Raw genomic sequence first — 22,573 nt, 5'->3', positions numbered from 1 at the left:
TTCACCTGTTGCGTTGTGACAGCGCAGCGCTCAACGATACAGAGATCCACCTCCTGATGATCGCAGTGCAAACCCAGAGAAAGCGTCACTGTGACAAACAGAGGAGGAGCAGCTCTTCTGAAACGAGTGAAGGTTTAATAAAGTGATTCTAAAAACGCTCAGACCCACTGAGCGCGAGCAACTGAACATGTTACATACAGACCAGGGATCGTGCAGAGTCCCACCTGCCTCTGGACAAACACTTGTGCTGAGCAGCACCTGATTGGTCGAGTCTGACGACAGCAGGGAGTCGGAGAGGAAAAGCTGACCTGCACGCTTTCCCTGCTCCTGACCCGCTAAGGCGCCGGGAAAAAGGCACCGAGCAGTTCTGTTTATGTTTTGGTTTGTCAGAGGTTTCCGCCACCCTCTGATGCGGCGCGGCGGTCAGCCGGTGCCGTGGCTACTGTATTCGAAGACGCCTTTCTTGAAGAACGAGGAGAAGTCGCAGACGTCTCGTTTGGAGAGATGGAAAAGGCCGTCTTCGTCTGCTCGGAGGGGCGAGCTGGAGGACGACAGCATCACCTGGAACAAGTTCCTCAGATAACGCTGCAGTGAACCACAGAAGAAGAAAGTAGCCTGTGTTAGTGAGCCAAAACATTAAGAACACTCACAGGTTAAGTGCAGCTGGCTCTTATCAGATGTCCTCATTATCCTCCTCACCATCATCAGTGCTGCTTGACTCCCTCTCCTTCCTCTGAGAATACCTGTCCTCGTTATGCTTTTAATGCTATGCTGCCTACAGGCCACGCCCACACGGACCACAGCCAATCAGCTCAAACTCAAAAACTTTACGTTTGAAGTCTTCAAGTGAAAAATTAATAAAGAATAAAGCACACACGTCCTGGTCACCTCTCGTTCAGATTACTGTAACACGGTTCCCCAGAAATCTACTTAATCAGCCCCAAATATTCCTCCACGTACCTCCAGGTGGTTCCGCCGCTCGGCGACCATTCGCTCATCCCGGTTTCCAAACAGCTTCTTTGGTGGGAAATCGAGAGCGGCGAGCTGAAACAGACACAGAGTTCAGAGACGATCACCTGGTGCCAGAACACCGAGTATAAAAGTATAAGCTAGCCTCTTCATCAGGACGTTTCTGTGACGGACAAATCTGTAAGGCTGAGAGGAACCCGGACCGAGACCAGGTGAGTTCAGGTGACTGTGGAGCACCGTTTGGTCTTTCAGGTGTGTTCCTGCTGCTGCACGAGTCCCTAACCACAAAGACTCAAACCAGCAACTTTCAGATGATCCTTTATTGATCTGCGTTACAGTATTAAGTTACGAGTCATCTGCTACTGCTGTACCATCAGTGTCCTGTGGGCTACGCTGTAGAGCTGAAGGTTTTTTCTCATTAATCGTGGTCACAGTTTCTGATGATGAACTCAGTGTGCACTAAGCTCAGGCTGCTTGAAACACAGTTTTTTTCTACTCTGGGATCTGGATGATGTCACTGAGAGCTGGCTTGAAGTGGGAGGAGCTAAAGCAGACACAGGCTGAACTGAGATAAAGGATTTGAGAAAGCTTTGGGGCTTCGACTTGGAGTTAGATCTGTCTGAGCGCAGCACTCACAGCCCAAACCGTGGTCTAGGTAACGTTCTGGGCGTCTCGTCATTCTTCCGACTCAAACACAGAAACGTATTTCTGCTGCTTTGACCTTCTAAAAGCTGATGACATGTCTCACCTCTGGATATTTTAACTTCAGGCTCTTGTGCATTTCCCGGAAGCGGCTGTAGCGTCTGAACACCGTCCACATCTCGTCCATCACAGTGATCTGACCAAAGAGAAGCACATGAACATCGAGATGATGGACATCAAATCTGAGCTTGCTGATCTACTCAGCCAGATGTTTAATCCCTGTTCTACAAGAATGACACATCTGGATACCAGTGAAGATGAACCACCAGTTTACTTGACTTATTGGTCATGAGTCAGAAAGTGCAGGAGACTTGTATGTGTTGGAGTAGTGCACGGGTCTGTCAGAGGAACGTTTCTACAGAAAGTAAACCTTCCAGTGTTCGTCTGAGACCCCCGTCACTTTAACATCTTTCAATGGCAGCTTAACCAGCTCTGGGTCTGCTGGGAGACTAACCCCACTGACAACTGGGCGAAAGGTTGGAAACCCAACAGCAGGTCGTCAGCCCATCACAGGGCTCTGAAACTAGTTGCACATCCCGTTTATCTAAGAAACGAGCCAAAGACGCCGATCGCACAGGAACAGGCTGATGATGCAAACAGAGTGCATCCGCCCTGCTTCACAGCCACACGGCGAGCGGAGACCACAGGAAGTCAATGCTATTTCACCACTTTAAGTGAAGGCCAGCAACAGATCCAAGCGGGCGTGACCTGAGAGAAGCTCTGCTCAACTTCGAGGTGAGCGATTGAAGCAACTACCAATGAGAGTGCAGGACACTGTAAATACGTTAGAGGGTTACCAAGGCAACCAGACCCTGGAACGTCTACGAGCAAGGCGTGAATCGCTTCCAGCATGGACGCAACTTTAGTCACGGCGGTGGCTCTCGTCTCGACTTTGGCCCATGGCGCTGTGCAAACTGCGGTCAATCGACGGTTTCATGTAAACAGCTGAGCTTTTAATCAGAAATATAGTTATTAACAAACGCGCTACAAGCAACCATTTACCCCCGTGCATCGTTGCCAACCGCAGTAATTCACAGAACACGCACAGAGTGACGCATTCAAGTCAAAGATGTAACTCAAATTCTTCAAAAGTTCAAATTTCAGAAAGAAACTAAAAGTAAGAAATGAAAAAATTGTGGACTTTGGCAGAGTCTTCGACGTCACTTTGTTTTTGTATTTGTTTTGGTAGCAGACAGAGACACATTATTTACTTCATACTGACGCGAATGCACCACATCTGGATTTCAGACTTGTTGGTTTGAAGATGTGAGCCCTCCTGTGAATGTTAGAGAGAAGGCAAAAACAAAGTGCATGTGCGACTGAGGCAAATGATATAAAGCACCTTGAGTGCTGAGAGTAGGAAAGTGCTGATTAAGAACCCGTCTATTTAGCATTTAGTTTCTCATGACCGTCGCCCAGGTTCACCCTGTGAGCCCTAACCCTAACGCAGATTCACCAGAACACACCTGTCCTGGTTTTTGAAAGTTGTTCTACGAACTCTTGACAATAAATGTTCTGACCTGCTTCATAAACACAGAGTGAGGGTTACGTGTCGTCACAGCTGATGAAATCAGCTTCAGGGTTTAAGCAGTCAAACCATGAACCTGACACTGTACATGTGTACCTAATAAAATGCACAAGCAGTGCAGACGCAAGCATGAAATCTCAGTTTTAACATGTATTTAGATAGAATCTGTGATTGGACTCACCTTCACCTCAAACTCAAAGTGCTCATCCTTCCCCTGTCCGCGGAGAACGTAACGAGGAATGCTAATTTTAACAGGCTCCTGGACGCCGCCACAGCTCGTCCCAGGAGGACGAGACACCAAGTGCTGGACAGGAAGTCGTTGAAAAAGAGAGGGGAAAAAAAAAAAGAAGTGGAGGGTAAAAGGCTGACTCGGAAAATTACAATCAAAAATTGTTCATTTACAAACCCATTATAGCCAAAAACCTCCAAACAAATCAGAAATCAAACCAAAAACTTTATTACTCTGTCAGCATCCCAACATCATGTCTCTGCAAAGAAATTACACATGAAGTAATATGAACATGGAAACCAGTCCTCTACACTGATCACAAGCAAATCATTTCGACGATTACATAAACAGCTAGTTTTCTGTAACATCAAAGGTTAAAAAGTTTACAATTTTATTTTAAAAAATTAGAAAAATACTTAAAGATGAGGCACCTTTTATGGTCTAATTTATTAATTAGAATTTATGTAACATCTTAAAATAAACAAGGTGTCTGATTGTGGACAAACACAAGATAGGCACACTACATTCATTCAGGTGTTCAGGTAATGCTGGGCTTCAGATGCACAGGTGATTAATCAGGGTCTGAGCTTCTGAGGAGCAGCCAAAGCATAATTTCCAGGATTCACACGGACCTCGATCAGAAGGAAGGTCAGCCGAGCCACGTCTGAACTGCACCTCTCTCTTCACAGTTTGTGGTTTGGGCTTCATAAAAACAAAGTCTACCACCACGCAGGTGTCGGTCTTCTTCACGAGCAGGCACCTGATGTCAGAACGCTTGCGGAGATTGACTCCTTGAAACTGTGGGTGGGTGGGGACCAGACTGGATCCTCGCGGCACTGGATGAAAGACGCCATCCTCTTGGAGAAGGGCTACGTGGGTGTCCGTCAGGAGGAACTGGGAGATGGTGTCCCGGTGCACACAGGTAGAGTTCTTGACTTTGACGCTGGTGTAGAGCAGGGGACAGACATTAGCAAGTGAAGGTTTGCCGGGACCATCCATGTTCCCGTGGATGATGTAGAGCAAGTCGGCGAGGACGCGCTTAAATCTGGAAGTGATGTGAAGCCCGCTGTCAAGGATGACGTCAGGAACTCTTGAAGTCCAATCCAGAGAGATTGCCATTAGGTCGCCAGAGAGCAATGGGTGACATTCAGTCTCTTCAGGGATCTTCTCAGGAAAGAGAGCATTCAGTAGAGCCCTGCAGAAGTCCTGAGTAAGCTCTTTGCTGTACGTGAAGATAGCTAGGATGGTGTCTTCGGTGCAGCCTGTTAGGCGGAGGTGCTGCCCTGCCAGACTTATCTGGACCTCCCGGATTTCTTGGAGTTTAAAGCGGTGACAAATAGTCAACATGTTTGTAGAATCAGTCCTCGCTGAGAGAATGATTAAGTCCGTCTCTGACAAAAGCAGACAGGCGGGTTTTGGGATGGGTTTCTTACAGTTAGCTGCTCTGAGCCAAAACAGACTCAAAACCTTGCCAAAACTCTCCCGAGGAGCCAGAGATTCCAACTTTTCCAGGATCTTCTGGGATGAAAATGTCTGTAGCTCAGACAAAACAGCTGGAAGCTTGACCAGCCTCTGATGAAACACTTCTGGACTGTTAACTCTCGAAGAGGACACGGATCCTTCAGGCCAACCAGAGATGTTCGGGATCGGCGGAGCTCCACAATTCTGTGGAAGCCTCAGCGCACAATCCTTCGACAGATCTACCGAAGTGCCTTTGTGCCCGGCTGCAATTGAAGGATTTGGCTCTTGGTGAAGCCGTGTTTGATGAATCAGCGGCAGCTCTTTGGATATCGTGCTCACGTACTGAGAGAGGACAACCTTCATGTCACCTGCTTGAACGTTTCGAATGATGTCCCGTGTGCCCTGAAGCTTTCTACCAGCATCTTTATACACCTCGGACAGTTTGTCAGCAAAGTAGCCGAAGACAAAGCTCTTATTGGCTGTCACTTTCTCTGCTTCTGCATCCAGTTCTGGTTTTGTTTGACCAATAAAGGATCCCATCATCTGCTGCTGACTTACTTGTAACCACTGAATCATTGAACTCATGTAACCACTGTTAAAGCTGCGTGACTTTGAGGAATGATCAGTGGGCAGTTTCGTCTCTTCTGCTCTCCCTGAATCACATGTTTGGGATTCAACCTTTTCCTCCGAGTTAGAATAAGAGCGTCCATCGTGAACCTCCTGCTTTTTACCACGATCATCATCAACACAGCAGGCGGAATCACTTCCATCAGATTTGTTGCTGTGCTGTTCTGGGTGCACTTCTTGCTCAATTTTGTGTTCAGAGTTCAAACAGTTGAGGTCACAAACTGCTCGGCCCACTTCTCCTTTGCTGAGGTCATTGTTTTTAGGAACTTCCACTTTTTCAATGAAGACTTCCTCTGTAGATTCTTGCATTTCTTCTCTTTGAATCTGTATGAGACCACGTTCTGGTTCCTCTGACATGTTTTTGTGGACATTAGGACAGACTGCCTCAAACTCCAGGGAATGCTGGAAGCTAGACCCTCTGGCTCTCTGTGTGCACAAAGGGGGGAGTCGAGTCCGTGACTAAAGTGGAGGCTCTAGGAATTATGCTGAAGTTCATAATCCACCCCAATGAGAATTACAGTTCCTCCAATCACCAGGTGCACAGGTGGGATGTAAGTGATTTAAAATCAATAAGGTGAAGGTTTGTCATGCAAATTAAATTGACAAGTGCATGAAAACTTCTTTCCGAGAGCTTTGAAGCTCAAACAGAGGTAAAAAAGCATTTGCAAACAGTTCACTTCCAGAGGCAAAGGTCGTCAGCTCATCTCAGCTTTGACTAAAATCATCTGCAAATACTGTTTTACCCAAGTTTGCACAGTTTGAAAGGAAAGACGTTTGGATACTCTGATCATTTCTGCCTCCCATGCTTTGGCTGACCACCATCATAAAGCAGAGAGTGAGCTTTCCGTTCTTGGGTCATCCAAAAATAAAAAAGATAAACCAGCTGCAGGGTTTCCCTTTGAGGTTTAAGCTGAAACTGGTTTAACTGGTACCAACTCCTACATGCACAACACAGTCTTCTAAAAGACCTTTTAGCCAGCAAAGCCAGCTGACACATAAGCCAAAGCTAAAGCGGCCAGCAGGGGGCGACTCCTCTAGCTGGAATCTTCTACACTTGTATGGTTTTATCGCCTCAGTTTCTGGTTTCAGGTCCTTTTGGATAAAACACAAGGTTCGTTTTAGACGCTGAGAATCAGTCAGGCCTGATTCAGGGCGGGTCTAAACTGTGACGGACAGATGTGAACCTACGAGTCATCACATCTGGTTTCAAAAGACCAAGATGGAAACTGCAAAAATGCTCCGTCTGAGGCTCAAAAATAAATATGTTAATTAATTCATTTAAAAACGGTTACAAACTAGCCGAGGTGGTCTCTGTCCATCTTTTATAGTGAGTATGAACGGAACTACAGGTTAGCATCTGAAGTGTCTTGGAGGGTCAACTGTATCGACATGAAGCCTGTTTCGAGTTAAAGTGAAAGGATCATTCTTCCAGGGAACACCGACCTCTGAGGATACGCCCAGTATTGGCGACACCGTGTGAGCTTCTATATTTCACTAAGCCAATCTGATTGACGACAGGGTTTAAAAAGGATAAGAACTAATCCCTCGAACCCTCGGCTGAACCTCTGGATTAAACGCTGCAGCTGGAACATTCGGAGCTTCCGTGTTTGTCATTGAACATTTAAAGAGAAAGCCCATTCTCTGTCTCCTTTCAAATTAAAAGCATATTTATCACGTTAGGATAGTCTGATTTAATTAAGGGCATGCATGAGGCACATTTTGAACACGATGCAGAGATAAAGAACCGTGCCTTAATAACGCGGCAGGGTTCGATCCTGGTCTTACCTGATACTTGAGCTTCCTTGGATTAATGTTTGGGAGCTTTTCATCCTCCTGAAAACAATAAAACTAAACTTCAGTGTCTCCAAACATAATGTGAACAAAGTAAAAAGCATCGTGTTCGTTCAAAGTCATTATTTATGATGACAGGAAAAAGGGAGACCGATTAAATAAACCCAGGACAAATGAAACCCAGGGAGAGAGGAAATCAAAGCACATCTGGGGACTCGTGCAGATTAGAGAGCAGGAAAAGTCTGATGGTGGGAATGAAGGCTGGAGGATCCTGGTCTTACCTCATCTGTCAATCTAACAGAGCTACAGTCGCTAACCTCCTCCTCCTCCTCCTCCTGCAGGGTTAAAGAGCTAAACATCAGTTCTACAGAGAAAACCTGGATTTATTCATCGGATCTTTACTGGAGACGACAACATGAAGCAAATACTTTACTACAAAATCTGCAGCAACATAATCCGTCAATATTTATTCACACGACAGACCGTCAGACTCCTGGAGACTGGATGACACACACACACACACACACACACACACAACCCCGTTCAGCTATCTTAGTGAGGACCCTCATTGACATAATGGTTTCCCTAGACCAGGGGTCGGCAGCATGCGGCTCTTTAGTCCTTATAGTGCGGCTCCTCATTTATTTTCCCAAACCACGCGAAGTATTTAGCTGAAGTGTATTTTATTTATGTTAGTTCTTTTTAACTCGTAGTTCTAAATTGGAAGATTATTGTGATATTGAAATATAAAAATAAAATTATATTCTATTATTTTTTCATCGCTCAAAATAAGCGTCACACTCGCGGAAGCCGGTGTACCCGCCGAAACGCCGTGCATTTATCGAGACTTTCAACCCCAGGTAGGCCAATTATGGATCTTCGGATCCACATTATGTCGGCAGCTGTTCTCCACCGTGAACTATGTTAAAGACAAACACCGCTCACGCCTGACAGATGACAGCTTACAGTCCTGCGTAAACTGACTTCGTACAGCCCCGATTTGCGGACTCTGTGCGCAGAGGTTCAGGAGCAGAAGTCCCATTGTAAACAAATTACTGCAGACCCGACGATGTTTCCATGAGCATGCTTTTGAGCATCTCTTTGTGAGCACTTTTCACACACGGTTGCTGTACGCATACAGCCGGCTGTAGCTTTTCAGCTCACAGCCCGACATACACCACCAACAACACAACAGCACAGATAGCGCAGACGTAAAGGCGGCGAGGCGTGATTGCGGGTGTCGCTCAGGTGCGTCCGCCTCCCCTGCAGCGGCGCTGCAAACCACGCCCCGCCGCACGCATTTACCAGGTAAAATACATATTTAGGCAGAATTTTGCAAATATCTATTTTTCATTTTTCAGCAGCATAGAGCTTTTTTCCAATTATTTTCTAAAAGTCAGGTCAAGGCTCCAACAGCCCAAAGGCGATATAAGGGTGGCGGCTGACAACAGTTTTTGTTTGCTGGATCATTTTAGTTCAGCTGGGTGTCTTTGCTTTTGTTATATTTCTTTAAGAGTTCAAAATGTGTTGATTACATAAATAAAATGTAATTTTCTCTGTAGCACTTCATGGATTTCATAAGCAGCACACCTTAGTTGTTCACACAAAGCACAAAGGTAAAAAACAATATATACAGTGTTATCTTCATTTTAGATGTCAAAAAGTATTTGCGGCTCCCAGTGTTTTCTTTTGCGTGGAAACCGGGTCCAAGTGGCTCTTTGGGTGTAAAAGGTTGCAGACCCCTGCCCTGACCCTTACCCTAAACCTAACCATAACCTAATTGTAACCCTGACACTAAAACCCCATTTGGAGCCTCAAAAATCCCTTTAAATGCCTTCAAAAATGTGAGGACTGGGTTGTGTGTCCTCACAAGTGACTGCTGGTTCTCACAAGTACAGTAAAATGCAGATTTCGGTCCTCACAAAGACAGCTAGACAGGAACACACACACACACACACACACACACACACACACACATTGTTGCAGTGTGTACACTACTGCATCGCGGTTTCGCCTCACTGTGCCGTCTCACTGCACATGGTTGGAATGGCAATAAAGCCACTGGACTAAAAACCTTTAACTTTTCGGCCTTTTTAAAGCTGAATTCTGATCAACCTGACAATTAATCAATAACACTGCCAATCAGAATTTCAAAATAAAAGCTGAATGAATCAGCCTGAAGGTCAGTGGTTACTCTGAAAACGAGTGTCAGCTGTGGGGGATGAAGTGCCTCGAGGCGACTGTTGTATAAATAAAATTCAACTGGATCAGATTTGTGCCAACAACCCAATCAGAGGACGTGTCGACCGCTGTTCTCGGACTGAGATGCCCCGGGTGCGCGGCAGGTTAAATGTGGGCCGTGATGAAGAGTGTGATGCGGCTCTTACTCGCAGCGATTCTGTGGACAGAGACAGATCCATGCTGCTGCCGTTCAGGAGGTTCATCTTCCGTAGCCGCCGCTGGACTTCCTCTTCGATGTAGGCGTTTATCCTGCAGGCCGCACACACACACACACACACACACACACACACACACACAATGAACACGGGGAGGCGGTCCCTGCAGAGTGAGGCGGGGCTGGGTGTGGCGTACCTGTCGTCGGACAGCGGCAGCAGCGTGTTCAGACCCTGGATGTGGGTCTGACCCGCCCGCTCGTCGCTGCTGATGGAGTGCGTCCGGCTGGTGTCGTCGCCCTCGCTGATCCGCTGCCGCAGCTTCTGGATCTCACGCTGCACTCTGGACACGAAACACACAGTGAGCCTTCAAAATAAAAGCCCCAGCAAAAATAAATAAAATGCGGAACTTCTGGATTAAACCGGTTCCTTTTGGAATCCGTTTCCATAGAAACCTCTGCTGGTCCAGCTCCGCCCCCGTCCTCGGGGTCCTGGCGACGGAGCTCTTGCTTCTCTGCTCCTCGGAGTCGGGCTCGAGGGAGACGCTTCGTCTCAGGGCGGAGTGCCTCCTCTCCAGCCGGGCCACGGCCTGCTCCATCGCCTCCCTCTGCTGCTTCTCCTTTGACTCCAGGATCTCCTTCTCCTTCCTCCTCACCTTCTCCTCCTGCCGCGCCACATTGGCCGTGAACTCGTAGGTCTCCTGGAGCTGCTGGAGCTGCCGGGCGCTGTGCCAATGGAGGCTCAGCTTCTCCTCTTTGTCCTCCAGCTCCTTCTCCACCTGGAACAGCGTGTTGTCGAGCCCCGGAGGTCGGTCGCAGTTCCCGTTGCCGCTCCGCTCCAGCAGCTCCGAGGCTCTCTGCTTCTCCTCGGCGAGGGCGGGGAGGAGGCCGTCAGCGAGGTTGGCGAGCTGTCGCTCCTTTAGCTGCAGCCTGTGCTCCGCCTGTCGGAGCAGCTGCTCCTCGTGGCAGACAGCGGTGGCGTCCTGCGCTCCCTTCTCCTGCGTGTCCTTCAGGTGCTGCTGGCGCTCTCTCAGGCTGTGGGTGAGGAGCAGCAGGGCGCCGCGCTCTGCGGCAACCTCCTTCTCCAGGCGCTCCCTCTGCTGCCGCAGCCCCTCCTCCAGCAGGCCCAGCTCCTTCACCTGAGCCACCTTGAAGTCAGCGTAGCGGCTCTGGGCGGCCCGCGCCTCCTCGCCAGCGTCCTCCACGTCCGGCCGCTCGGCGGCCTCTTTGGCGCGGAGGAGGGCTTCTCTGATCTCTGCCAGCGCCCGCTGCTCTTCCTCCAGGCGGCGGGCATCCTCCCGGGTCAGCAGGGCAGTGGCGGCTTCGTGTTTCTCCCTCAGCTGCTCCTCCAGCCGCCCCACCAGATTCAGCTGCTCGCGCTCCTGCTCCTCCAGCCGCCGCCGCTCCGTCTCCAGACGCACCCGCTGCTCCTCGCGCTCCCTCTTCAGCCGCTCCAGCTCGCGGTAGATCTCCGTCTGCTCTGCCGCCTCCTGGTGCCTCCGCTGCTGCTCATCCCGCTCCTCCGCACGGTCTGCCTCGCGCTCCTGCGGCTCCTTCCGCCGTCGCCTCCGCTGGAGATCCACCTCATTGATCTCGGAGCGCCTCTCCTCCTCGAAGCGCTCCTTCTCAGCCAGGAAATCTCGCAGCCGGCTCTCGATGTCCTGGCTGCGGCGGTGGAGGCTCTCCTCCTGGCGGAGGATCCGCTGCTGCACCTCCTCGGACTCCTTGCGCTGACTCTCCACCTCCTGCTGGAGGCGCTCCAGCTCCGCCTTCTCGCTCTGCTGCTTGGCCTCCATCTCTTTGATCAGCCTCCTGCGGGAACAAAACAAAGCAAACGTCACCTTAGGTGCCCGAGCTCCACCAATCAGAGAGCTGGTCTTCAGGTGGACGGACACGTACCTCTTCATCTCCAGCTTCTCCAGCTCTTCTCGCTGCTGTCGCTCAAACTCCAACCTAGGAAACAACACACCTCCGTCAGCTTTCTCTGAGCGCCCAAAACGCACAAACACACACAGACGAGCAGAGCGAGCGACGGCAGCACGTCAGACAAACAGCTTGGGATGAGACGGCAGGCAGCAACACGTCTAACCTCACAGCGGGACAGAAGCAGGAAGCTGGTGAGCAAATAAACAGCATGGATGAAGCAGACAGTGAGGGTGGAGGTGAGGAGGCACGGGACGAGTCGACACACGTCTTTGGGTCAAAACGGGACAGTTAGACAGGAAGTGCACGGCTGAGTCTACCTGAGGAAGACGGGGCCCTTCTCAGTGAAGAGACTGTCAACGGGACAGGGACACAGTTACATCCTTCAATCACAGCACGACAGGAAACTCCCTGCCCTCCTTTAGCTACTCCTCAGGTGTGTCAGGTGACTTCGTCTCTTCAGACTACTTAGAAATAACAGGCGTTCCCTCCTGGAACCGCTGGAGCTGCTTAAAATATGAAATGACTGTAACAAACTGTACAGAGCGGGATGTCGATATTCAGCCATTATTCACAGCAACGAGGAGAACGATTGGTCGGTGTCTGCGGTGCGTCGCGGGGTTAACGATCAGACCTCTGTAGAGGAAACGTCTCTTGGAGCAAGGATGTCAGTGGAGGGCGGCGAGCTCAGCGGACGTCTCTGTGTTAGAGACGCTCGGAGAGGTGTGGCCGACCGAGCTGAGCTCGCTTCAGCTGTTCCTGAATGTTTAATTACTCTAATCATCGTACGACGTGAGTAAAATAAGACGAAATGAAGCACGCCGTGCTAATGTGCAGCTCTGAACTCACTGCTGGAGCAGCCGATGACCTGCTGACTCATCAAACCTCGTGTGGTCGTCTGAGTGCTCTCACACTGTTTGAAGTCTGTACGGCGTTATGGCGCCGTGCATCAGCTCGTGTCTAAAAACCAGCTCAGAAACTTCCCCTGACGCTCGGACACGGCAGCGTGAAAGCAGCGCCCGTGTGGTGATGGCGGCGAGAGGTCTGGAAACTGGAAGTTTGACTGAATAATGGAGAAACGGGTCGAAGCTTCGTGCAGAGCTTCGTGATGGTGTCATTATTTTATTTAACTCCATGTACTGAAATAATGACGGATTATTTCGCTCATGTACGTGCACACAGCTGCTCTGCTTTGACTCCTTGAAGCTGAGAGGCTGAGGCTGCTCCTCCATCAGGAGGAGGCGCGGCAGGAGGCCGTCCGCTTCACACAGACTCCCACTCAGTGTGGAGCACAGAGCGAGGAGGTGCACACGGTGCAGTCACTGCTGTGTTTGCAGAGTCACACAATCGGAAATCACAGCCTGTGCTCTCCGAGCCGACAGGTTAAAGGTCAGCTGGTGTGTGACATCATCATTTTACCGGTTTGATGACAGAGGAGCTCCATCAGCAGCCACTGCATGAAGCTCCTGATGGAGCCGAGAAGTTCAAGCTGATGTTCACCCCCCTCTGTGTGTGTGTGTGTGTGTGTGTGTGTGTGTGTGTGTGTGTTCGTGTGTGTGTGTGTGTGTTCGTGTGTGTGTGTGTGTGTTCAGTCACCCGGGGTTGTAGAGCATCACAGTGGAGAGGTTCTCGCAGGACTTGGACAGATCGGTCATGGAGAGGCTGAATGTGGAGAGAAGGCCACTCTGAAACAGGCAGACGGCGTCCTCGTGAGGTTCACCAAAGACCTTCAAACACCTTTCAACACCTAACCTGAGGCCACGCCCTCACCTTTCGTTTCTCCCGCAGCTTGGCCGCCTCCTTTGGATGGTTGAAGCGAAACATGTTGGTCCTGCCGAGCAGAATGACGGCGCCTGGAAGACAAAACCACAACCCGAAGAAACGGACGATTCAAATCAGAGCGACAGAACGGAGAGCATCTCTCAGGTAAAGGTGTGTCGCCTCTGGATGGAGATCCAGGTGTCCTAACACTGGTCTGTCTGTGCACAGCGAACACGTGATGAAGCATCACGTTACTGTGGCAACGCCCTCCATTACCTTCAGCCCTTTAAAATCTGTTTAGACAGAGCAACACGCTACAGGCGACCAACTGAAGCACCGAGGAAAGCTGGAAGCAGGAGACGGCCCTCACCCTGGTTCAGCTGCGACGGCTCCATCACCTGGACTCCGTTGACCGAACACTGAGCTCCGGCGAGCGGCACCAGAGTCACCGTCCCGTTCTGGTTCTCAAACATGCAGTGCTCGCTCTCCAGGTCCAGACCGTGCAGGACTGCAGGAGGAACGAGAACACCGTCAGCAACGCCATCAGCCTCTGCACTCACCATCATTACAGTTATGACTCACTGATGTCCTGCTCTGTGGACGCGTCCTCTCTGCCCACGTAGGTCCGCCCCTCCTGCAGAAATGAGACAGATACACATGCAGTCACTCCACCCACCCCTGACGTCCAGCGGGGGCAGCGGTGAGTCAGCCCCACATGACTGTTTACGGCGTGATACACAAACAGTTTGGTCTTCACTCCTTCATAACACCTTTATAACTCACCTGAGCCGTTTAGAGCATTTTAATGAGATTATCTGACCAATAATACGGCTCCTGTGTGTTTAATCGTACTAACAGACCATGCACGAAGCATTGTGATTGGATGTTAGTAACTGGCAGGTATCCGTGTGTGGATGCAGCCTGACAGGCAATCTGAGGTTAAATATGATGACTAATCTAAAGGTGAGTCCGGGAGCGCTGACCTTTAAATGGTAGAGGATGATGCCGGTGCTGAGGAGGTCGTCGTCGATGCCAATGAGGTGAGGCAGCTCGGAGTCCAGCACCACGCCGATGCCCTCTTTCCTCAGAGCGAGCGTCTCCTCCTGCAACATTTTACAACTTCAGCCACAAAAACCAAACATCTGCTCCGAGGAGGGTCAATGCTCGCTGCTACCTTGAGGATGTTTTGAGTCTCGTTCCATTTGTTGGTCCACTCTTTAGTCAGCTCCAAGACCTGCAAACAGCAGAGCGTCAGCTGCTTCTGCTCCCAGCTGTAAACGTAACGGAGGTCAAGCTGCCAGACGGCGTGAGACTCACCCGGGCTTCATTCTGGTGCAGCTTCTCCTCCATGCTCAGAGCGGTGGGCGAGTCCAACAGAGCGATCTGACAAACAGAAACCGCCAAGCTACTGAGCGTGCTCAGTCTGCGGCCTCGGGAACCGGACAGTTTCCCGTTCCCGAGGCCGCAGGCAACACGTGGCCTCACTTTAAAGGGCACAGAGGAAGACACTGTGGTCCTGCACAACAACCTCCATGTTTGTAGTTCTTACCTGGTTGCCCTGGACCAGCAGAGCTTTGAGCCGGGCGATTTCAGCCCGCAGTTCTCGGATCAGCCTGACATTGGCGTCCTCGTTGATGGTGGGTTTGTTGATGATGTTCTTGGCTCGGTTGGCGTAGCGCAAAGTGCTGAGCGTCTCGCCGTAATTTACGTCGGCGGGAGAAATGGCTGAAACAGAAGGAGATTGCGTTTTCTCGGGGCACTCTCTGACTCGGATACGTTCATTTCATGTTTTCTGCTCACTGGCGATCATGATGGTCTTGGAGTTTCCGCCCAGGCTGTCCTTCAGCAGCCACGTCAGCACCGAGTCTCTGTAGGGAACGAACACCGACTTCTTCTTCAGGTTGGTGTTCACGCCGCCCTGCGACATGTCGGCTGAAACGAGAAACATCCGTCAGTCAGAATGAGGATGGGGAACGATTGGGCGGGCTTTAACGAGACGCCCGACTTTGACTCCATCCCCGAAAATAAAAACTGAAGCACTGATGACACAAGAGAAACAAAATCTAAGATTAAAAATGGTTAACCCCGCCCCTGAAGACAAACCACTCCTGACCTAAAGCAGAGATGACGTTGCCCAGGGTGACCAGCGACTTGTTGATGTTCCCGCCCTCCTTCAGTCGGACACCAGTGGCTCCGGTGGCGTCGGCTCGCTCGCTGCCGGCCAGATCGACCAGGTGGATCTTACTGAGGGTTTCGCTGGGCATCTCGGCATCGAACTTGGCCTACAAGGATCGAGCACCAAAACCAAACAATCATCATCATCATCATCCGTGAACGTTTACACAACATCCACGGCCATCATTTTGAAGCAAGGAGAACATTTCAGAACTCTCGTGGTTCTTCTCGGGTTTCGCTCGTGGCCGGCTTGTTTTCGTGTCACTTCTCTCAGATTATTGGTAAAAATATTAATATTATAATAAACGCTCAGCTGAGCACTTCCTCTGCTGTGTTTTTAATACTTCTTTATGATGACGTGGAAGCCGTGACCGTCGCTGACCTGTGTGAAGTTGATGGTGAAGATGGCGTGCGAGCGGCTGCTGACGTCGTTCATGCCGGTGCTGGCGGTGGTGCGGTTGATGTTTCCGGCCTCCATCAGCTCCTCCACGTCACCGTAGTTCTGCACCAGGTGTTTGGACAGATCTGAGGTCAGGAGGGAAAACACGCCGAGCTCAGAGAGGACGATCGTATCAAAGATCAGACCAAGCGAAGAGCGAGCACGGGCCGTGTGACGTGGACGTAGTGAGGCTGATGGTTAACACCTTGACCCCCTCCCCCACCCCCTCAAGAATCATCGTGGACAAAGGGAACCAAACTCTGCGTCAGCGTATCGGGGGGACCGGACATAACGGTTTTACCTTCCACGTAGGGCCCGCCTTTCGGATGCTCCCTGACCCTCAGGTTGTAGGTCTGAGTGGACTTCCTCCTCAGCAGGTCTCTGACCCTCTCGTTGTAGATCTCCAGGTAGCTGAGGACACAAGCACAAATGTGAAAGCAGTCTTTCCAGCGTTTCGGACCCTCGGGTGCTGGAGCCGGACTCTCACCTGACTTCTGTGCGAAACGAAGCTTCGTCCCATCGAGTGGCCTCCGAGATCCGACTGAACAAACCCTCACAGATCCTCGGGATCAGGCCGGCGTCGCCCTAAACCGAGACGACACACATCAGATCAGCGGGCTGAGCTTTCATCTACACCAGGGTGGGGAACTCCAGACCTCGGGCCGGTGTCCTGCAGGTTTTAGATCCTGAGTCACATGATTCCCCACCCCTGATCTGCACCATCGTCGTGCTCCGTCACAACACGCTCGGAGGGTTTGACACCAACTCTGAAGCTTTGGCTCAGCTCGCCACAGAAAAACTGAACATGTAGAAACCACGGAGCACGTCTGGATGGCTTTCCTCAAACATCCCGAAGAAACGGCAGAGTGTCGATGCCGGCAAATAACTGAGTAATCTGCCAATCAGCACCAGCTTCAGCCGGTACTTCAGCATTCGAGGTATTTTTGAGTAAAATACATGAAGTTAGTTTAAAGTGGAGAATAACCCGGTGAGGGTCGCAGTGACTGAGCCTCAGCCGCCATCGCTCACATAAGGCTGCCTAAGAAGAGGCGGAGCGTGACCTTTGACCCTTCTGACCTGCTCTCTGTGTTTTCAGGTAACTCAGGAAGGTGCTGTTGGTGTGAGCAGCTGATGTGAATGATTCCAGCTCAGGGCTCGCAAAATCTACCTCAGCCCTGCCCGTCGGGCTATCATAGGAAGGGAAAATATGTGTCAATGCTTTCGCATTCTTTCACAAATGTAGCTGAGTAATTATGTCATTGGCATCAATGAGCCTCTGTCAATATGTGACATATTGAAATCGCGTTTGAATTTTGCTTGTTTTTTGCTTCACTTTCACTTTGCGATCGCGCGAACGGTGTGTAGAGAGCGGCAGCACTGATTGGTGAGTCACAGATTAATTGCGCACCAATTCCTCTGACATCGTCTTATCACTCATTAGCTACTATTCAAACGTGACAAGTGAAATCTCCCACAGCAAGCTTAAACACGTGAGAGGTTGATTGCGCAGAGAATCGCTGACCGTTATGTAAGTACGTGTGTAAAAGCAGCAGGATATATATTTTAGTTCTGCAGAGCCAAATAAGACAAGTCAGGGTGAAGAAGGGGCAGCCAAATAAAAGCCGACCACAAAACGGAAAAGTTATGACAAATCAGACTATGAGGCAAAAAGAAAGCTCAGCTTTATGGTTTCATGGACAAAAGAATTTATGTGGCTGGAATATGACGAGCTAAATAACATCATGTTCTGCCGGGTGTGTCGTGAGTTTCCCTCGATTTCTGAGTCGACAAGCGCCTTTGTTACTGGGACCAGTAATTTTAAGAAAGACCCCATCAGAACCCATGAGAAATGCAAGAAATGCATTATTGCTCAGTCTGCAATATCTTTCCCAGAACAAACAGCAATTGCAAAAAACATACTAAAAATAAACCAAGCACAAGAAGAAGTCCTGAAGAAGCTGTTTAGAGCAGCGTACTATGTCGCAAAGAGTGAACCACCATTGGCAAAATGTAGCAGTCTTTGCAAAATTCAGCGCAGGAATATTAACGTCAAAGTGTGGCGGCGTTTCAGTCTGTCTGAGGAACTCGGACTCGTGACCTCGGCTTTTCCTCGTTATCATTTAAAACGAGATAAGGCGGGTCCGAGTCAGCTGACTGATCCATAGTCCTATCGGCAGTCTCACCGGCGCTCCCATCATGGTGTAGGACTTCCCAGAGCCCGTCTGACCGTAGGCAAAGACGCAGGCGTTGTAGCCCTCGAACGCCGCCTTCAGCACGTCGGAGCCCAAATCTTTGAAAACCTGCAAGTAAAAGAGAACAAATGAGGTTATCTTCTTCTTTGTGACATCACGGAGGCGGAGTCAATACGACGGGCCGCCGAGCATGACCCGCTCACCTTTTCCTGAGAGATGAAAGTGGCGCTCTTACAGTCCATCGAGTCGTAGGAGAAGTCGTACGTGAAGGTTTTGGTGTGCTCCCTCACCGAGTCGCCGAGAACGCCGTCGGAGATCTGAACCAATCACAGCTCAGAGGTTACAAACAGAGTAGTGAGCGCATTTTCCCGCCATTCTGACAAATAAGAGCATTACCTTCAGGTTGGTGATGGAGGTTTTGGTTCCTTCCATCTCGATGATGCACTTTGCCATCAGATCCTTCTCCCTGAAAAACACCACGAAGCTTCAAAGAGCGAGCGGGACGACCCTTTACCTTCAGTTAGAACGCTGCCAACGGCAACGCTGTCAGATGTTTGTTACCATAGTTACACAGATGATACTCTGCATACAGACCGATGATAATGACGTAACCAGGCTTCAGTGAGCTGCAGGTTACCAATGAAAACCAGTAACAGACTTAGAGAACTCGTATATGACATCATCTCCTCCAGGTCGGCCTCTTACACCATCCACCACTAACCAGCTGCACCTGCAACACCAGCTGCAGCTGCTGAGGCGTGTTGCAGGTGCAGCAGGTGGTATGAAAGAAGAAACTGAACCAATAATCTAAGAAACGCTTAGAAACACTTTAAAATCTGCCATTTACCCACAACAACAACAACAGAGGAGGAGGGGCTTGTTTGTTTAAATAAGTCTGAATATGTACGAGACCTTAAAGATATTTACATTTTTTCTGTGCTGTTTTTTGCTGATATGACCACAGAAGCTTCTCTGTGGTCTGTGGATAAACACCACACACACAGTGTCACACACTCCCACACACACACACGCACACTGCGACGTCCTGATGTTTTCTCACTCAGGTGTGTTTTATCTCTGCAGGTTGTGTAACTCTGTTTACTCTCACACTGAAGCAGTCACATGACCGGAGATCGAGTTAACACAAACACACCAGACCGGAGCTAAAAAGAAAAAAGAAAAAAAAAAAAAAGGGTCAAAGGTCAGCGGAGTGGATCATGAGACTGTGAAACGTGTGATTAACCTGCGCGGTGGTTACTTCACACGGATGAAGCTTTCTTTTTCCCCGTGAACGTGCCGGCTGCTTCTTTCCTCTGTGTGAACGCTCCGGTCCACCTTGTGCTCTCACACAGATTTTATTTTGAAATGCTCACATTAGTAAAAAGTTCAGGATGTTGGTTCATTCTTAGGAGAACAATAATCTCTCATTTCTGCTGTAATCTCAGACTGACAGCGCACAGATCCATGCTACAGCAGGAAGCACAACTCCGCTCAGAAATGTAATTCCACACTTGGCGCTGCGTACATGAATAAATACTTGTTAAACTGCACGTAGATCAGAAATCTGATTATTGGCTTGAACTGTGAGTTTAAGCTTCCAGCCTGGAGCTGAAGCAGTGAAATAAACAGGACGAGCAGCAGGGCCGTAACCTGCTGCGGGCCCCCGAGGACCCCCGACATTAACGTCAAGGTCGTCCTTTCACAAACACCTGGAAACCTGCACTGCAGAACCAGGCTTGCACACGTTCACCCTGCTGCCCTCAGACAGGTGGAGCAGGCCTGTCAAAGTGAACGCGTCACATCCACCAAATGTTTCCATTGGACAGAATGGCTCCCAGAATCTTCCGCACGTTAACAATAAAGGCTTATTATTAATACTGTTGCTGCTGTTCCAGAAGACGAGCAGCTCGGGGACAGAGCGGGTTTCTGCGGATACACCACGCTCAGGTATGAATGCCACGTTAGAAACGCCCTCTAACACACGAACGAGCTGGAAATATGAAAGCTGTGAGTCTGTGCTGCGTTCCACAGCATGCGCTTCTCTGGTTATTTCTAACCTTTGGAACTAAAACGCATCTTTATCCTCCGAGCACCAAATAACACGTTCACAGTCTCGCGTAGTTACGATTCAGGTAAACACGTTAATAATGTGTACGTGGTCATGAGGTCAGAGACACCAGCACAGTCCAGGTTCACACATTCGTGTGTGTCAGTATGTTTGTGTGGCTGTGTGTGTCATGTCAGGTTTCTCAGACACCCGTCAGCAAAACCACAAATCATGAGTTTAAAGCTCGACAGCGATTTTATATCCACACACACACTGACTGAAATATTTATGCCTGGAGGTGATTCAAACACAACACTTCAGTTCACAGTGAAGGTGGACATTTTTGTTTTGAATGACAAATTCTCTGGAGACTGATGACATCACTTCCTGTTTCTAAACGACTCTGCTCTGAAAGGATGCGTGAGAATATTCCAACAAAGGACAGTCAGTTTGGCGCCTCTGGGCCTCCGTACATTAGAGACGCCCTGTGTGTCTTTGTAATCTTTCAATGAGGAATCTGACAGGTGTGGATTTTTCTCACCCCACCCTGCTGCACCGCCCTTCAGCCCCACACAAAAATCATGCAAAGCTGCAGACTTAAAATATGAAGCTGGAACAATGACGGCCTGGCAGAGAGTCGATATCCGGGTTATTAAATCTGACTGAGGCAAAAATAAAATGTCAGCAGGCGGGCTGAGTCCTCACGGTCACAGCTACGACTAAAAACAGCCACCTGACATGAACCAAGCTGCTGTGGGAACTAAATAAAAATGATATCTATACTTTAGGAAAGAAGTAAAGCAACGCTGACCTAAAATATAAAAACATAGAGGAAACCTCTGTTTGGCCTCCAGTTTGATCAAATCTGTCAGCACAAACCTGCAGAGGAGGGTCTGCTCGTAATCCCCATAATCAGAATAACTCTGACTCATAACACAAAGAGTCAGGATCTAGGTTATCGTGTCCACCAAAGACGAATAAAACCAGCTGGAACAACAAACAAAGACAACAATAATCAAAACTGCACTTTGCTGAGATCTGTCTGACGTCCTGAGGAGGCTTCAGTGATCATAATACACCAAACTGGGACTCAAACATCAAAAACCTCCTGATACTCAGACTGTCCCCGGAATAAAACACAATCAAATGAAACCAGACCACATTTTAACCCTGACTTCAGAGACGGGGACGGCTGTGCTGTAGGTAGGGTAAACCTGGGGCCCCTGAGGGCCTCCCCCCGATCCCTGCAGACTTCTCAAGGTGAGCCCGCGGAAGTTCTCAGGTACACACAGGTGAGGCGATGATGTCAGCCGTGAACATGAACCGTGGTAAACTTAAAGTCACTCACCGCCTGTTCATGGGCCGGACCCGCACAGCCACCCGGACCGACGCCATGGCTCATCCCGCTGCTGTCCGCCGCTCCGCGGAGAGGAGCCGCTTTACGACCGCTATCAGCTAACAGGCGAGCGGATACACGGGGCAAAAGTCGCACAGATAAAAGCGGAGTGCGGAGAATGGTTCAAAGCGCACAGATGGGGGCGGAGGGGGGTCTCGGGAGGAGGTGGATGCTATCAGGGTCCGCTGACACCGAGTCGCTGTCCCGCTGCCTCAGACCTGCGGTCGCTGCTAGCTGTTAGCCTGCTAGCCGGCATCAGGTGGTAAAAAACATCGGGATGTATGGAAGCCAGGAGGGGACACACCTCCGGACGGACGGGAAATGATCCAGCATCCAGCGAGAAGAAATACAGGACAAGAGAGACTTTAATGTACATCTTTTAATAACTGGGGTCATATGTATCTATCTATCTCAGATAGATAGATACATATATATATGTACTCATAAAAAACAGACATTTGAGGTTTTATATGAAACAATAAGTATACAGGAAGCAAAATCTGATTAATAATAATTTTAGAACTAGATTTAGATCCAAACAAAAAATATCTGACAATTTTTTTAATTGACTGAAATTGAAAATGCAAAATTAAGAAAACTTCAGATTTTTTTTGCATTGTTTTTTTATCTGACTGAAAATAAGTGCTGCCCTGGAAGATGGAATAGTTTGGCCTGTGCAGACACCTCTGAGGGCTGTTTTTTTTATTTCTAACAATTTATTTCAGTGAGCACTTGGATGTCTCAGCTTTTGCTTTTCCTGTTGCATGCTGGGGCAGCAGGTTGAGGGTCACTGATGCCAACAGATGCCAATAAACTGATCACAAGGCCAGTGATGTTGTGGGGATGGAGCTGGGCTCCCTTAGGGTGGTGTCTGAGAGCCAGATGTTGTCCAAGATAGGGACAATGTTGGATAATACCTCCCACCCACTCCATGACGTGCT

At 49.5% G+C, this 22,573-nt stretch overlaps 1 protein-coding gene across 7 annotated transcripts; it reads right to left on the bottom strand.

Annotated features, from left to right (window-relative positions):
* On the bottom strand, nt 1-21,950 carry kif16ba (kinesin family member 16Ba). Of its 7 annotated transcripts, XM_005461296.4 has the most exons (28): nt 21,585-21,929; nt 18,586-18,655; nt 18,393-18,506; nt 18,181-18,297; nt 16,485-16,582; nt 16,299-16,408; nt 15,941-16,083; nt 15,497-15,665; nt 15,184-15,315; nt 14,933-15,108; nt 14,701-14,766; nt 14,558-14,617; nt 14,367-14,486; nt 13,966-14,017; nt 13,754-13,891; nt 13,393-13,475; nt 13,219-13,307; nt 11,943-11,975; nt 11,599-11,652; nt 10,156-11,511; nt 9,900-10,043; nt 9,695-9,797; nt 7,589-7,642; nt 7,302-7,349; nt 3,381-3,503; nt 1,718-1,807; nt 961-1,044; nt 1-585 (listed from the first exon to the last, which is right to left on the bottom strand). In XM_005461296.4, the coding sequence occupies exons 1-28, from the start codon at nt 21,629-21,631 to the stop codon at nt 424-426; spliced, it is 4,035 nt and encodes a 1,344-aa protein (XP_005461353.2). In that variant the 5' UTR covers nt 21,632-21,929; the 3' UTR covers nt 1-423. The 7 variants fall into 7 exon arrangements, with proteins under 7 accessions (XP_005461353.2, XP_005461354.2, XP_013120357.2 ...); XM_005461297.4 differs by lacking the exon at nt 7,589-7,642; XM_013264903.3 differs by lacking the exons at nt 7,589-7,642; nt 11,943-11,975 and having other exon boundaries at nt 21,585-21,928.
* Nucleotides 21,951-22,573: the final 623 nt, after the last annotated feature.

Source organism: Oreochromis niloticus, linkage group LG6 (assembly GCF_001858045.2).
Source record: "Oreochromis niloticus isolate F11D_XX linkage group LG6, O_niloticus_UMD_NMBU, whole genome shotgun sequence".
Taxonomy (NCBI): domain Eukaryota; kingdom Metazoa; phylum Chordata; class Actinopteri; order Cichliformes; family Cichlidae; genus Oreochromis; species Oreochromis niloticus.
This window is presented reverse-complemented; position numbering and strand designations above follow the sequence as displayed.